The sequence below is a fragment of the Stegostoma tigrinum genome, chromosome 26 (genome assembly GCF_030684315.1).
Source record: "Stegostoma tigrinum isolate sSteTig4 chromosome 26, sSteTig4.hap1, whole genome shotgun sequence".
In the NCBI taxonomy this organism is placed as follows: Eukaryota; Metazoa; Chordata; class Chondrichthyes; order Orectolobiformes; family Stegostomatidae; genus Stegostoma; species Stegostoma tigrinum.
Genome location: NC_081379.1, coordinates 4,698,521 through 4,715,835, shown reverse-complemented (window position 1 = coordinate 4,715,835; position 17,315 = coordinate 4,698,521). Strand labels below are relative to the sequence as shown.

The 17,315-nt window shown below is 41.0% G+C and overlaps 1 protein-coding gene across 14 annotated transcripts in view; it reads right to left on the bottom strand.

Moving 5' to 3' along the window:
- fbrsl1 (fibrosin-like 1) overlaps positions 1-17,315 on the bottom strand; it is a 955,204-nt gene that overhangs the window by 493,924 nt on the left and 443,965 nt on the right. For all 14 annotated transcript variants that reach the window (XM_059654893.1, XM_059654894.1, XM_059654898.1 and 11 more), the window contains exon 3: positions 13,405-13,506. In XM_059654893.1, the coding sequence (XP_059510876.1) occupies positions 13,405-13,506 (102 nt within the window). The remainder of the gene's footprint in view (positions 1-13,404; positions 13,507-17,315) is intronic.

Genomic DNA, 17,315 nt, shown 5'->3' with positions numbered 1-17,315 from the left:
TCATTGTTTGCTGCATTATTTTCCTCTCTGATATCACATTGACTGGATCAAATTTGTGGCTTACTGACAATAGAGACCTTAGGTGGTGGTTAAGCAAGATCATCTCCTTGACTCCTTTGGTTGATGGTATTTGCAAAACTTCAGCTTTGCTTCCGTACTCAACCACTGCTGAACTTGTATGTATTTTATGATGTATTCACCTGTTACTTGCCTAGTAGTCCAACCCTAACTGCCTTTGAGAAGGGGGGACTGAGCTGTCTCAGTGTTTAGGGACACTAACATTGTTGTTATAGATGGGAGTGCTAGGATTCTGAAGTGCACACAATAAAGATAATATGCAGTACCAGGTTTTGGTTTCCAGTTTTCTTCCTGTCTATCCTGAAAGCATTCTCTCATTCTATAGAATTGTTGAAAAGTACAACTTTTCTTTTAGTATCGCACCAATACTGAACTTGGAAAATCAGATAGCAAATTTCAGTGCGTTCGGTGCTAAATATATATCCTCATCTGATATATACATTTAGGAAGATTACAGTAAAGAGCACTAGACAAAGCCCATTCTTCCACTTGGATCAGCTGATTTTTTTTTCATACAGGCTTAAGTCCAAAAGTGCATTTGCTGCAGTACTATCACCCTGGATCAATTAACTCTACATAAACAGACTAATAACATTCAAAATTTCACAAAATGATGTGATTTTTCAGCATTGACAAGTGTATCCATACCTGGAGGACTTGAAAAATGAGAGAGAAAAGGGTGCAATTATTTTCACGAGCAGTATAAACAAATTTTGTTCAAGATTTCTAATATTTGAAGACATAAACTTTGAAAAGAGTGACATGGTGAAGATTATGATTTTAGAATTTGACACATTCTCCAATTCTAAACAATACGTTCAGCATTCATGAGGGGTATAGAAAGTGAATGACTGGTGTCTTTTCCCAACTGTGGGGTATTTCAAGACTGCAGACTTCTTAAGGTGAGAGGATAAGGATTTAAAATGGATGTGAGAGCCAACATTTTACACGGAGTGGTATGGAATGGACTTCCAGAGGAGATGGTGGACATGGATGCAGTTACAACGTTTAAGAGACATTCGGATAAGTACATGAGCAAGGAAGGTTTGGAGAGATAAGGGCCAAGTGCAGGCAGGTGGGACTAGTTTAGTTTGGGATTATGGTTGGCATGGACTGGTTGGTCTGCTTCCATGCTATATGACTGTACGACTACTCAAAATGTTTAACAGGTCTTTCGGTATACAAGATATTAATGTGAAAAGCCAGCTTAAGATTGGGCCACTACTATTCTTAAAAAGGTAAGCATACCAGGTTTCATTTTTCTTTTCATTCACGTCATATTATTAATGAGGTTATCGTGTAATAATTAGAACATAGAACGTAGAACACTACAGTGTGGTACAGGCCATTCGGCCTCGACGTTGCACCGACCTGTGAAACCAAACTGAAGCCCAATTAACCTACACTATTCCGTTATTATTCATATGTTAATCCAATGACCATTTAATGCCCTTACACTTGGCGAGTCTCCTACTGTTGCTGGCAGGGCATTCCAGCCTTTACTACTCTCTCAATAAAGAACCTACCTCTTTCATCTGACTCCATCACCTCTCAATTTAAACCTATGTCCCCTCAAGCTAGCTATCTTCATCAGAGGAAAAAGGCTCGCACTGTCTACCCTATCTAATCCTCTGATCATCTTGTATGTCTCTGTCAAGTCACCCCTTAACCTTCTTCTCTCTGACGAAAACAGCCTCAAATCCCTCAGCCTTTCCTCATAAGACCTTCCCTCCATACCAGGCAACATCCTGGTAAATCTCCTCTGCACCCTTTCCAATGCTTCCACATCCTTCCTATAATGCGGCGACCAGAACTGTGCGCAATACTCCAAATACGGCTGTACCTGCGTTCTGTACAGCTGCAACATGACGTCATGGCTCCGAAACTCAATCCTCTCTACCAATCTCAATTTTTGATCCAAACTGCTAAATCACCCTCAATCCCATGACTCCGCATTGTATGCGATAGCCTACCGTGGGGAACCTTATCAAACGCTTTACTGAAATCCATATACACCACATCAACCGTTTTACCCTCATCTATCTGTTTGGTCACCTTCTCAAAGAACTCAATAAGGTTTGTGAGGCACGACCTACCCTTCACAAAACCGTGTTGACTATCCCCAATCAAATTATTCCTTTCTGGATGATTATAAATCCTATCTCTTATAATCCTTTCCAACACTTTACCCACAACTGAAGTAAGGCTCACTGGTCTAATCAATATAGGTTTTTAAAATGCAGATTTTCAAGATGACATTCTTGCCTTCCTACAAGTAGACAGTTACCTATTGAATAAATTCCATTGATGCAACTCACCAGATTAGCAAGGGACATTTTCTTTCATTTTTACACTAGAAACTCTGTGTGGTGTGGTATCACTAGCATAGGATAGCTGAACCTTGAGATGCATGTCTAAAACGTTAAACATATCTCCTGCGATGATTTTGTAACAACTCCTTCCTAAGACACTTGCTGCGCACTATCTACATTGTTGGAGTCTCACAGGGGATCAGATTGACACATGTCTAAAAAAGCATGAAGTGTTTACTCCACACAATTCTCTCACTTTACATGCATAAAAAATTTTTTTAGCTGGCTGTCAAAACTGTCAAGTCATCTCCTGCTTTTATCTGACACATCCAGTTTGTAGCTGGGATTTTTAATAAATATTTTTAGTGCCAAACACATTTTCTGGATGTCTTTTACAACTATTTGCTTCACAATCGACAATGAAAACATTAATAACCGACATATTACGCTCAGTCAGAATCCCAACAAGAATATCCCACATTTGAAAGGAAAGGTAGTGTTTTAATTTGAAAGCTAAATGAACTGTCCAATTGGATTTTGTTAGGGTTGATACATTTTCATGACTGCTTCTGGTTAAGAAGCATATTTCATAGCCAAGTAAGCGAACACGCAAATCTGCAGTCTGGGATTTGCATAAATTCACCTTGCTTTAACAAAGCTCTCATTTAACCTGCCATGTTTGACCACTCGAATATTAATTTGCCTGGCACAGCTGATGGTAAAATGGCAAACTGTGGGCTGTTATTAAATAAATCTGTAATTAGAAGTGAAATAACTGTCAGCCATACTGTCTGACTGCTTAAACTGTACGTCACTGATAACATGAATGAATAAATGTGAATCTAATACTGTTCTGTGTGGTCAAGCTACACAATAAACAACATCCAACAGCCTGTAGCATACATCATGTGGAACAATGAGTGATTGTGATCAAACTGTGCTTCCATGATGACATCAAGTTACATTTATTCATATGTGCTAATTCCAGTCTACTCTACCTTTTTGAAAGGTCACCAGTGGTCATCCTATCTCGACAGTTCAAACTAATTTCCAATTCTCAAGTTGTGATGATGTAAGTGAAATCTTGTCTATGGAGAGGTGTCCTCAAAACACCACTAAATTAATTTGTCATTGAGTAGTTCCAAACAAGATTCCATTTCATGAGAACATATTCAATCATCTTTGGCTATTTCACCACAGAGGGTTAGCGTACAGGTATAGAAAGCAGTTAAAAGGCCGAATAGTATGTTAGTTTATCCTACAGTAAGGAAATCTTGCTGTAATATACAGTGGTTTCAAGAGACAACAATTGGAATACTACGTTTTGTTTTGTTCTGCTTATCCAAGGAAGGATACGCTTACCTTTGTGGAATTGCAACAAAAATTCACTGGACTGATTTCGGGGACAAGAGAGCTATGCTGAGAAGTGATTGAATAGGATGGACCTATATTCTGTGTCTTACAAGAATGAGAGGCGATCTAATTGAAATAAATAAAATTCTGAAGAAGCTTGGCGGAGTAATTACTGAGAAACTGTTTCCCCTAGTGGAGACTCTAGAACTATCCAGCCATCATTTTAGACTAGGGAGTTGGCGAATTAAGATAGAGAAATGTCTTCACTCAGAGTATTATGAATCTCTTAAAATGTCTGTTCCAAATAAAAATGGATACTCAATTAATCAGTATATTCCAGTATGCAACAGTTGGTATTATATGGCATTAAAGAAATCAAAGGATTTGATTTTAGGTCATGAAAGTGGAGTTGATATAGCAGATCAAACATGATCTTATGAAAAGGTGGAGTAGGCTCCAGAGTAATAGGGCCTATTCCGGTTCCCACTCTGATTTAGTTTCCTCCTAAATAATCCACTCGAGATTTAGTTGTTCAGCCATATTTAAATTTCCTTCCCTACTTCATTCAATTTGTGTTCTCTGGGGCGCTATCTTTTCCTTGCATATGTTTCCTTCATAGCAATAACCTCCGCCACTCTCCCAACTCTATCCGTGCTTTTAGTGATCACACTTAGCAACTTCACAGTGATTTCTAACTTCCAGCTTGCCTGTGACACAATGGTAGAACCATTACATCCTTATTTACTCCATACTGTAAATAGGTGAAAGTAAAATAACTTCTTTAATTTCTAAGATATTGTAACCTTATGTCTCTTGCAAATCCAATGCTTTTGGTATGCTTGCCTTTATTGGTCAGAGCACTGAGTATTGGAATTAGGAGGTCATGCTGCAGCTGTACAGGACATTGGTAAGGCCACTTTCAGAATTCTGCATTCAGTTCTAGTCTCCTTGCTAGGAGGAAGGATGTTGTGAAACTTGAAAGGGTTCAGAAAAGATTTACAAGGATGTTGCCAGGGTTGGAGGGCTTGAAGTATAGGGAGAGACTGAATAGGCTGGGACTACTTTTCCTAGTGTGTCAGAAGGTGAGAGGAGGCCTTATAGGAGTTCATGAGATCACGAGGGGCATAGATAGGGTGAATAGACAAGGCCAAAACTACAGAGCACAGGTTTAAAGTGAGAGTGGGAAGATTTAAAAGAGACCTACGGGGGAATGTTGTCATGCAGAGGGTGGTGCATGTACAGAATGAGCTGTCAGAGAAAATGGGGGAGGCTGGCACAACTACAACAATTAAAAGGCATCTGGATGGTTACATGAATAGGAAGGATTTACAGGGATATGGGCCAAATGCCAGCAAATGAGGCTGTATTAATTTAGGATATCTGGTGGCTTGGATGAGTTGGACCGAAAGGTCTGTTTCCATGCCGTATTGACTCTATAACTACCATCCCATACTTTCAACAGTTACACCAAGTTCGTCATTTTCATGATCACCATCTTCTCTGGTGATCATCGTTCTCCATTTTCAAGATCCAAGCTCTTCTTTCATTTGCCTTCAACAACTTTTAATTTTCCAGCAAGTCTTGCCTATATCTCAGGAAATGTTTTATGGCCTCTCACACTACCAGGAGACACACAGGAAGAACGCTCTTAACTGAAAACATTATATTATCCTCATGTATAGTAACCAAAATCTTATAATTGCAACTTTTGTACTTCTCAACACTATTAATACTGCTACAGTACTCAAATCCTTCTCAAAGCATTCTTCCCTTAATCATATAAGCTGCAAAGATGTCATCCTGCTGGCAGATAGTGGGTAAGAAAGCCTTGTTCATTTTTGTACAAATTTAATTTTATCAGGCAGCATTCAATCTAAATCTATAAAATTTGAAGCTCCCAGGCTCATGCAGGGTTTTATCAAAAGTATCCACTGAATGACAGTTGGGCTTAGTTAAAGAAACAGTTTCACCAATTCCTCTCTAACCGGGTCTGAGCAGTCTTGTGTGTTAGGAGCATATAAACCTGACCAGCCTAGTTTGAAATACAACAGAGTGCAGGAGTTATCCTGTTAAAATAGTGTACCAATTGATTGTAAGTCTACTAAAATATATAAAAAATAAGTAAATACAATATGGTTAGCACTGCTGTGTCATGGTACCAGGGACCCGAGTTCAATTCCAACCTTGGACAACTGTCTGTGTGGGGTTTGCACATTCTTCCTATGTCTGCGTGGGTTTCCTCCTACAGTCCAAAGGTCTGCAGGTTAGGTGGAGTGGCATGCTAAATGGTCCATAGTGTTCAGGGATGTGATTAGGTGGGATATAGGGGGATGGGTCAGGGTGGGATGCTCTAAGGTTCAGTGTGGACTTGTTGGGCTGAAGGGCCTGTTTCCACACTGTAGGGATTCTGTGATGATGATAAATATTGAATGAAATAGTGAAGTAGTTAATTCGGATGCATTAAGGATGACAGCACAGGTGGCATGCAACAGCTCTGGCATGTGGGAGTTCCAGGATACCAGTCCAGTCCAGGGAAAATAGGTCTGCAGTAAGTGTTATCAGCCTAAGCAACTTTGGCTTGGAGTTATGAGGTGGAGATTGAACTTCACGCACTGTGACACATCAGGGAGGTGCAATGTTATCTGGATCTTTCGTACCAGGAGGCATTCACGCTTCTTAAGATAGAGTCTTCTGATTTGATCAGTGTTCATGGACAGCAAAAGTGTGAGTACAAGTGAGGTAAGTAAGGGGATCCACTGGGCAGAAACACAGAAGCCTCAGCTTTTCCAAGTGTCCAACAGGTTTGAGGTATTTCAGCTAGTTTGGACGAGAGTATGGGCTGCAGGATAGATGCATTAACTGACCACGGTAACATGCTGCAGGAAGCAATTCGAAAAGGAATATATTGGCAGTAGAGAGCAGTATAGTGAGTGTGATTGACACCATTCTCTGCAGCAAAGGGCAAGAGTCCAGACAAAACAGTTGTCTGCCCATTGCCAGAGTTCAAGAGATCTACTCAGTGCTAGAGAGGAACTTGCAATGGAGGGTAAGAATCCAGTCCTTGTCGTCCAGAAGGTACCAAAGACAATGGGCAGGAGAAAGGAAGTTCCACACAGTGTGGGAGCTAGGCACGAAATTAAGCAGCAGAACCTCAAAAGGTCATAATTTCTATATTGCTACCTGAGTCAAACGAAAACAGTAAATCATATTAGAGACATGAATACATAGCTCAAATACTAGCGTGGGATAAGTGCCTTCGGGTTTGTGGGGCTCTGACACCAATACCAGAGAAAGTGGGATCTGTACCATTAGAATTGTCTCTCCCTGAACTATGTAGGGACTGGCATTCTACATGGAGCACATAACTGAGAAAATAGAGGGAATTCTAAGTAAATAGAGGACAAAGGATCAACACTGGGAAGAGATGGCAGGTCAAAGAGGAGAGACATGGCAAAGGTACAGATGGCATCAATATGGAAAATGAAAAACACACCGTGATAGAAAGGGGCAATCAGTACAAATCTCAGAGTAAGCCAACAGAAGTTAGAAAAGGAACATAAAGGATAAAACCGAAAACTCTGTCTCTGAATGAACATAGCATTCAAAACAAAACAGATGAACTGTCAACGCAAATAGAAATAATTGAGTATTATCTTGCCGCCATCACAGAGATAGATTGGGACTTAAAAATTGAAGAACAGGAAAGATGGTTCTATTTTTAACGATGTCATTAGCACAACAGAGGGTTGATGAAGTTCAGAAAACCAGGACGTGGAAAAGTTGTGCGATGGTGAGAAATGAGAGATGAGTCGCTTATGTGAGCGGTGTACAAGGCCCTAACAGTAATCACACAGTACCATGCAGCACATGAGAAGAGCTTGTTAGAAAGGCATGGTGATAACCATGGGAGATTTTAAAATACATATAGACTGGAAAGGACAAAAGTAGCATAGTGTTGCAGGGATAATTTCCTGTTCTAGAGCCAGAGATCAGGCTATACTAGACGTGGTGTTGTGCAAAGTAGGATTAATGAGTAATCCCATAGTGAAGGAACGCCTAGGTAGCAGTGACCACAACATGATGGACATCTCCATGCTTTTGAAGGAGAAAGGAGTGGGCCACTGAGCTTATGAAAGCGGAGCTGGCTACAGCGATTGGCAAATTAGGTTAACAGACAGTCATCCATCCTGATGTCTATACCTGTGACATATTAGAATAAATTAACAGAGGCAGAAAGAAGGTACTGGGAGGTTCAGCAGACTACATCAGCAGGCCCAAACGAGATGCATCTCAGACTGTTGAAGCAGCGAAGGAAAATGACATCAGAAGCCCCCTGCAAGTAATTTTCAAATGCTTTTTGGCCTCATGTATGGTACCAGACACTGAGGTCTGCTAACTTTATCTCATGATTAAAGAAGGGTCAGACCAAGGATTTAAAGGTCAATCAGTATAATCTTGGTGGTGGGTAATTAGAAAGAATTCTGAGGACTGAATGTACCTGCACTTGGAGATACACTAATTAACCATGCATAATCAGCATGATTTGTTAAAAGGTCATATTTAGCATATTTGGTCAAAGTTTTTAAAGAGTCTAACGAGGAGTGTTTCTCTGGGCAGACTAGTCAAAAAAGTAAGACTTTCTTGAAGTAAGAAAAGTTGCTTTTCTTTTCTACAGATCCCTGAAGGCAGAGGGAAGGTCGATAAGGTATATGTGATACATTTTGTCGATAACCAAGAGAGAATAAAGGAATGAGGATGTTATGCAGGAGTATAAAAAGCTTGTCGGCCCACACAGGAGTACTGTGTGCAGTTCCGGCCACCACATTATGGAAGGACATGATTCCACTAGAGACAGCACTGAGGAGACTTACCAGATACCATCTGTGCTGGAAGGTCTGAACTATGAGTAAAGATTACTTAGAGTGTGGTGTTTTCCTCAGAGCAGAAAAATTGAGAGGGCACTTGCCTGATGTATCTGATTATGAGAGGTGTAGCCAGAACAGAAAGGATAGCACGAGATAACAAAGCGTGGAGCTGGACGAGCACAGCCGGCCAAGCAACATCTTAGGAGTACAAAAGCTTGGGTCTAGGCCCGAAAAGTCAGCTTTTGTGCTCCTAAGATTCTGCTTGGCCTGCTGTGTTCATCCAGCTCCACACTTTGTTATCTCAGATTCTCCAGCATCTGCAGTTCCCGTTATCTCAGAAAGGAAAGCACCTTTTCCATTAGTAGAGGGGTCAATGGCCAAGGAGCATAGATTAAAAAGTATAAAGACAGGGTCTTTTTTGTATTTTGATTGTGGAGTGAAATGGGAGAAAAACTATTTGAAAAACAAAGAATTGTTGAGGGATTGCAGGACTTTTTGAAAGCAAGTAACCTGACACTCACTATAAATGCTGTTTACAGAGCTGCTCATTCAGGCAGTTGTGAAAAGGTTTGCAGATGAGTGGAGCCAAGGACAGTGTACAAATTGAGATTCAGCTGACAAAGAATGGCTGAGAAAAGTGGTTTGCATCTTCTAGCAGCTTGTTTTACAAAACAGTAAATTGGTAGAGTTTTGAGCACTTTTTCAAATCTTTAACCTTTGTGATTTCTCCAGGAATAGTGGGTCTTGATTTTCAGTATGCTATCTCAGTTAGGTAGAACAAACATAAGAGAATATTTTTCACTGTGTGGTAGGAATCTGGAACTCAATGCCCGAAATGGTGGTTGATTCAGAAATTCTTGTAAAATTTTAGCAGCATTTAGATATTCACTTGCGTTGTCATAGCTTCCAGTGCTATGGCCCATTAACTGGAAAATGGGTTAGTGTAGCATGGACACAATTGACCAAATGACCTCTCTGCAATAAACGTCCGAGTCTGAGAGAAAGCTAGCTAGAAAAATAAATGAATGAGTATGGGGAGAAAGCATAAGAATGGAAATGAAATACATATCAGCCATGATTGAATGGCGCAGCAGACTCGATGTTCTGAATGGCCTAATTCAGTACTAATTTATGATCTATTTTATGATCTTAGAATAAAAGCTTCTGAAAATATTGTTTAAAAAGTTGACAAACATGATCACTGGGCCTATAGAAAGTGAATCTGGAGAACTAATAATGAAAAATAAGGATACAGCAGATAAACAAAGCAGATATTTTGCATTCCCTGTGACAAAGACTGATGCAAGTAACATCATAGAATCGGCTGTAAATCAGGAAATGGAATGCAAAAAGGAAGTTAGGAAATTTAGTCTCATAAAAAATGGTATTTAGTAAATGTTAGAGTTGCGGACCGATAATTGCCAGAAGCTGAAGGACTTCATCCTTGACTTCTCAAAGAAATATCTAGTGAAATAGTTGATAGTTTTAATGTTACAAAACTCTCTTGATTCAGGGGAAGTTCTAAGAGACTGAAGATAGCAAATGTGACTCCTTTTATTCCAAAGGGAAGGGAGTCAGAAAAGAGGAAACTACAGGATAGCTAGCTTAACATCAGTCAGAAAATGATAGAAGACATAATTAAAGTTACAGCAGCACAGGAATAGCTCCTCTGGAACACCAAGCCTGCACTGACACATGACCCCTTTCTAATTTCAAAACCTTTTGCCTCTATCCAAATCTCTCTATTCCCTCTCCGTCGAGATGCCTCTTAAATATTGCTGTTGTACCTATTCCTACCACATCCATTCCATAAGTGTATTCCAGACACCTACCAACCTCTGTGCAAAAAAAAACTTGCCTGTCATATCTCTTTCAAACTTTCCTCCTTTTACCTTAAACCCTATGTCCCATAGTAAGTGATCTGGGAAAAAGAATCCCAACTATCAATTTCATCCACGCCTTTCATAATTTTATAAACTTCTATTAGGTTGACTCTCAGCCTCTGACATTCAAGTGAAAACCAACCAAGTTTCTTATAGTCTCTCTTCACAGCTCATACCTTCCAAATCAGTCAACATCTTTGTAAAGCAACTCTGCATTCTCTCCAAAGTGTCCATTCTTCTGGTAGTGTGGCAACCAGAACTGTATTCGATGTTCCAAATATGACCTAATTAAAGTTCTATTCAGCTGCAATTCTTATATTGTGCGCCTGGGCCCGTGAAGACATGTTTAGCATGTGCCTTCTTGATCCTTATCCGCTTGGGTTGCCACTTTTAGAGAACTGTGGACCTGTACGCCTAGATGCCTCTGTATGTTCTTGCTTCCAAGGTTTCTGCCATTAACTACACACTTCCCTCCTGCATTAAATCATGTCCTTCACAGCACACAACACATTACTGATGACGAGGAGCAACTCGTCAATATCTTCCCCGCACCTCCACTTCTCATCTTCAAACTACCGCCAAACCTTAAACAGACCACCGTTTGTAGCTAACTAGCCAGCCTTCAGGACAACAGCGACCACAACGCTATATGACTCTGTCATGTCAACCTCTAAGAATTGTGATGATCTTCGACATGGACACTACCATCACACATGGGAATACCAGCTAGCATGTGCACGGCAGATACTCATGTGGCTTGGTCAGCAGTGTCTATCTCATACACTCCAGGCAAGGATGCCCCGAGCATTGTATATTGGCAAAACCACACATATGCTACGACAATGGACGAATGGACACTGCACAACAATTGCCAAACAGGGATGTTCCCTCCCAGTGGGGAACACTTCAGCAATCAAAGGCATTTTTTTTTCTATTCATTTTGTGGGATGTGGGCATTGCTGGCTGGCCAGCATATCATGCCCATCCCTAGTGGCCCTTGAGAAGTTGGCGGTGAACTGCTTTTCGAACCGCTGCAGTCCTCCTGCTGAGGGTTGACCCACAATGCTGTTAGGGAGAGAATTCAAGAATTTTGACCCAGCGACAGTGAAGAAACGGCGATATATTTCCAAATCAGGATGGTGAGTGACTTGGAGGGGAACTTGGGGGTGGCGGTGTTCCGCTATGTCTGATGCCCTTGCCCTTTTAGATGGAAGTGGTCGTGGGTTTAGAAGGTGTTGTCTAAGGATCTTTGGTGAACTTCTGTAATGCATCTTCTAGACAGTACACACTGTGACTGAGCGTCGCAGGCGGGGAGACTATAGGCTTGCGGATGTAATGCCAATCAAGCAGGCTGCTTTGTCCGGGATGGTGTCAAGCTTCTTGAGTCTTGTTGGGGTTGCACTCATCCAGGCAAGTGGGGAGTATTCCATCACACTCCTGACTTGTAGAGAGCAGACAGGCTTTGAGGAGTCAAGAGGTGAGTCACTCGCAGCAGTATTCCTAGCTTCTGCCTGCTCTTGCAGCCACTCTGTTAGTGTGGTGAGTCCAGTTGAGTTTCTGGTCAATGGTAGCCCCCAAGATGTTGACAGTGGAGGATTCAGTAATGGTAACATCATTGAATGTCAAGGGACAGTGATTAGATTGTCTCTTATCGGTGATGGTGATATTCAGCTGCGGATTTTTGGGTAAAAGTTCTCCAAGGCGGACGTCGGGATACATAACAAAGCAGAGTTGCCGAGGTCTTGGTTCAATGTCGCACTACAGGTGACCCCACCACAATATACACTCTCTCACACACACTCCCCTTCGCAGGCACACACACATGCTCCCATACTCCCTAACACACTCTCCCAGACACTTGCAGGCAGACAGACAGACAGACAGACAGACACACACACACACACACACACACACACACACAAAATCTCTCCCCGGTGCAAACACACACACGATCTCTCCCTTGTGCAAACACACACATGCATGCATGCGCACACACGCGGGCACTCAAACGGAGATGTTCAGTTTGTGGAGCACTTGTGCAAAGTTATATTGTTCCACAGATCGATCAAATTTCATCCAAACTGAAAGGAATATATCGGTCTTTTCTAGGTGAGGTGGACATTTTGATCAGGATGAATATTGTGACGAATGTGATCAAATCATTCAGCATGTCATGTAACATTTAGTAATATAGTTCAACGGAATATTGCTGGAAATCATGTCGGATGAAAGTTAATGCATACAATATCCCTTCATTCACACAGCTGATGGCACAACATTGTTGCATCATTTTTAGTCTTCCTGTAGCCCTTGAACATTATTTATACGCTATTCAACAAGTGGTATGTCTATACTCGGTGATGAATTAAGGACTACTCTTCATATAAATCAGAGATTCCTCTCTTTCTTGAAGTAAGTCACAGAATGCTTCAAAAATGCGTAACAAAAATGGGACCATTTACAAGCAATAACCATCACAGAATAGTACCATCATTGTACCTGCAATGTAACCAATTATGCCACAGTGCATTCATGGGTATGAAATAAAGATGCTGTACACCAGTGCTGTCAAAAAGAGGGAGGGATAATTTGCTGTCACACTCAATCATAATAGATATGACAAATCTGGCTTTGCACATTTATTATTCTATAAATCTGGTATTTTCAATAAACATTTTTCAGACCAATCTTCAGACATCTAGCTAATTCTCTTCAAAGGAAATTCCTATTTGAAGTACTGCAATAGATCCCACGTAATTCTTAAAAGTAGGCTGAATCACCAAACGGCACTTTATAAAATCATATCTTCACGTCTACTCTTAATATCAAAATCCCTTTACAAAACAAGAGCAACAGTCCGTCACTGCCACAGAACACCCAGTTCAGATCCTTTCTTTTGAAGTGTGTACTCACATCACTAAGCTTGTCTCGGGAGCTGCTCCTCTGTGGGCTGTTGGCATCTCTGACATTCTCACCCTCGCTGTTCCTGCCATTTTCCTTGGATGAAAGCTTCATCTATAAAGATGAGAGACAGAGAGAGATGCTTAAGTAATAGCAAAACTATACTGTAGGATGGTGAATGAACAACTACAGCCGTGGGATCAGTGTGTTAAATTTACCGATGGAAGGTTACACTTCAAAAGCAACAAGGTATACTTTTACTGCTGATTCTTTTCTGGAAGTACAACCCAAACTTAATCAATAAAAGGAATAGGGGCAACAAAACACAATTACGAACTTACATAACACCTTCAAGGATACGCAAAAAAGTTCACAGCAATGTATTATTTTAGTAATCAGTCCTTCAGTGAGATTCGATTGACAATAGAACATAGAACATTAAAGCACAGTACAGGCCCTTCGGCCCTCGATGTTGTGCTGACCTGTCATACCGATCTCAAGCCTATCTAACCTACACTATTCCATGTACGTCCATATGCTTGTCCAATGACGACTTAAGTGTACTTAAAGTGGCGAATCATTGCAGGCAAAGCGTTCCATTCCCTTACTACTCTCTGAGTAAAGAAACTACCTCTGACATCTGTCCTATATCTTTCACCCCTCAATTTAAAGCTATGCCCCCTCGCGCTCACCGTCACCATCCTAGGAAAAAGGCTCTCCCTATCCAACCCTCTGATTATTTTATATGTTTCAATTAAATCACCTCTCAACCTTCTTCTCTCGAATGAAAACAGCCTCAAGTCCCTCAGCTTTTCCTCGTAAGACCTTCCCTCCATACCAGGCAACATCCTAGTAAATCTCCTCTGCACCCTTTCCAAAGCTTCCATATCCTTCTTATAATGCGGTGATCAGAACTGTACGCAATACTCAAAGTGCGGCCGCACCAGAGTTTTGTACAGCTGCATTATAACCTCTTGGTTCCGGAACTCGATCCCTCTATTAATAAAAGCTAAAACACTGTATGTCTTCTTAACAGCCCTGTCAACCTGAGTGGCAACTTTCAAGGATCTGTGTACATGGACTCTGAGATCTCTCTGCTCATCTACACCACCAAGAATCTTACCATTAGCCCTGTACTTTGCCTTCCGGTTTCTCCTACCAAAGTGCATCACCTCACACTTGTCTGCATTAAACTCCATTTGCCACCTCTCAGCCCAGCTCTGCTACTCTGGCTTTAAGATAGTATCCCATTGAAGGAATCCTTTTCCATTAATTGATACTCTAAACAAATTATTATTTTAAGAAGCAAGGGCATTTTGTGAACATCGTTCCACATGTAGGGGGTTATGAACTCATCCATTTTATGGTTCAGAAGACATGTGGAAATTCAAAGCAGTGTTGTTAAACAGGTTGCATGGCAGCATCAACCAAAAGATAAGGCAACATGCTGAGATTAAGGTGTTGGAAGTAAGGATGGGAAATCTTGTTAAATTACAGTTTATTATCTCAATATTTCACATTACTTTGGACTGCACTTTTAATAATACAAATGCATCGGCCAATGTGCATTTGGCAAGAACCAATAATCAAAGGATCAAATAATCTGGTTTTGGTGCCACGGAGGGGAGAATGTGAGTGCAGGTATTCACTGGAACAGAAAGTAGAAACCAAATGAAGCTTAGCATCTTGGGGGTTTGGTTCTTCATCAGTGCTATCCTTAAGTAGAAGCCTAAACAATGTCAAATCACAAAATGGAAACTAAACTCACAAGCGTCTTACTCAGACAACAGGGTTGCCGACTAAAAACAGAAGAAAAACTGTGACTATAACAAAAATTACATGTCCCCATTTGTGATTAAATATTCACCCGTGGTGTCATCTAACTAACTGTAAACATAAGCTGTGACCTTCTTTACAGCAACTGTACCACTGGTCAAAACCCCATTTACTCATTCAAAAGGCTGTCAATATATGTCAAAAATGTTAGGCAGCAGAAACATATCGTTGACAAATAATGGAGAATTAAACATAAGAGGCTCCTGATTTTCTAATGAAACGCATGACTGAGAACTCCTTGTGTGCATAGAATGGCAGATGACAACCGCCATGATGACACACGCCGTGGAAGATAGAGAAGTAGAATTTAGCCATTCAACCACTGAATCCATGCTGCCATTCAATCATGACTGATCATGTTTTTAACCCCATTCTCCTGCATAACCTTTGAGGCCTTACTAATCTATATCTGTCCTAAAGATGCTCCATGACTTTAGCCTCCACAGTCTTCTGCAGAAATGCATTGCACAGACTCACTACCGTCTAGCTGAAGAAATTGTTCCTCATCTCAGTTCTAAAGGAATTGTCTCTTCACAGAGCCCTTTAGTCCAAGTATTTTCTCCACTGGAAAGATCTTCTCCACATCCACACTATCCAGGCATCCCAGTCTTCCATTTCAATCAGAGCCCCCCTACATCCTACTAAACTCCATCAAGTACAGACTCCAGATTCCTATTATGACAAGACCTACATGTGAACCTCCTCTGGTCTGACTCTGAAGCCAGCAAAAAACTTTCCTTAATTGTGGGTCCAAAACTGCTCACAATATTCCAAATGCAATATTGTGACCAAAGCCTGATACAACCCAAGCAGTACATCCCTGCTCTTATACTTTCGCCCTCTCAAATTGAATGCTTTCATTTCATTTGCCTTCCTAACTGCCAATTGAACCAGCATGTTAACCTTAAGAAGATCCTGAAAAAGGATTCCCAAGTCTCTTTGTGCTTGAGATTTCCAAAACCTTTTCCCATTTCGTAGATAATCTAAACCTCTTCTTCCTGCAAAACTGCATAACCTCACTTTCTCATTGTATTCCATCTGCAACTTCTTTGCCCATTTTCTGAGCCTGCCCAGGTCCTTCTGTATCATCTTCGCCCCCTCAACACAACCTTTGTGTAATCTACAAACCTGATTTCAATGTTCTTAGATATTTTGTCCGCATTGTTAATGTAAAATGTTCAAAATAAATAGTTGTGGTCCAAACAATGACTGCTGCAGAACTCAACTATTCACCAGCTGCCGTCTTGAAAAAGACTCCTTTATCTCAACTTTCTATCTCTGCCAGTCAGCCAATCCTCTATCCATGACAGCACTCTTTCCCTGGCACCATTTAATTTAGCAGCTTCCCAAGTGGCATCTCATCCAAGACCTTATGGAAATCCAAACAGATCACATTCACTGACTCTCCTTTGAGAAAGTAACAAATTTATACCAAGTGTTCTAACAGATTTTTCCGGCATGATCTCCCCTTGACAAAGCCATGCTAACTCAGCCCTACTTTACCATGCACTTCCGAGTACATGCAATCTCACCCTTAACCATGAACTCTAAAATTTTATTAATGACAGAGGTCAGGCTAACCACCCAATAATTTCCTGTCTTCTGCCTCCCTCCCTTATTATACAGGTGTGTTACATTAGCTATTTTACAGTCCTCTGGGACCCTGTCTGACTCCAGTGATTCCTGAAAGGCCACCAATGTCTCCACAATTTCCTCAGCTATCTCCTTCAGAACCCTGCAATGGAGTTCATCTAGTCTGGGTAATTTGTCACCTTTGGGTCTTTCAGCTTCCTCAGCACCCCCTCCTCATTATCACTAGTACACTCACCTCTGCCACCGCCTCCCCTCACCCCAGCCCTGACTCTCCAGAAGTTCTGATATGCAGAATGGGTTAAATTTGTACAACAACCTGATACCTGACACATTCATTCTCAAAGAATAAGAGTTAGCAATGAGACAAGTCTGCATTTGATCATGGCGGATTTTTTTTCAACCCCATTCTCGGGCCTTCTCCCCATAACCTTTGATACCTAAAAGAAATTGAAAGAAAACAACTTATCAACATCTGTGGTTGAAACCGGTGCTAT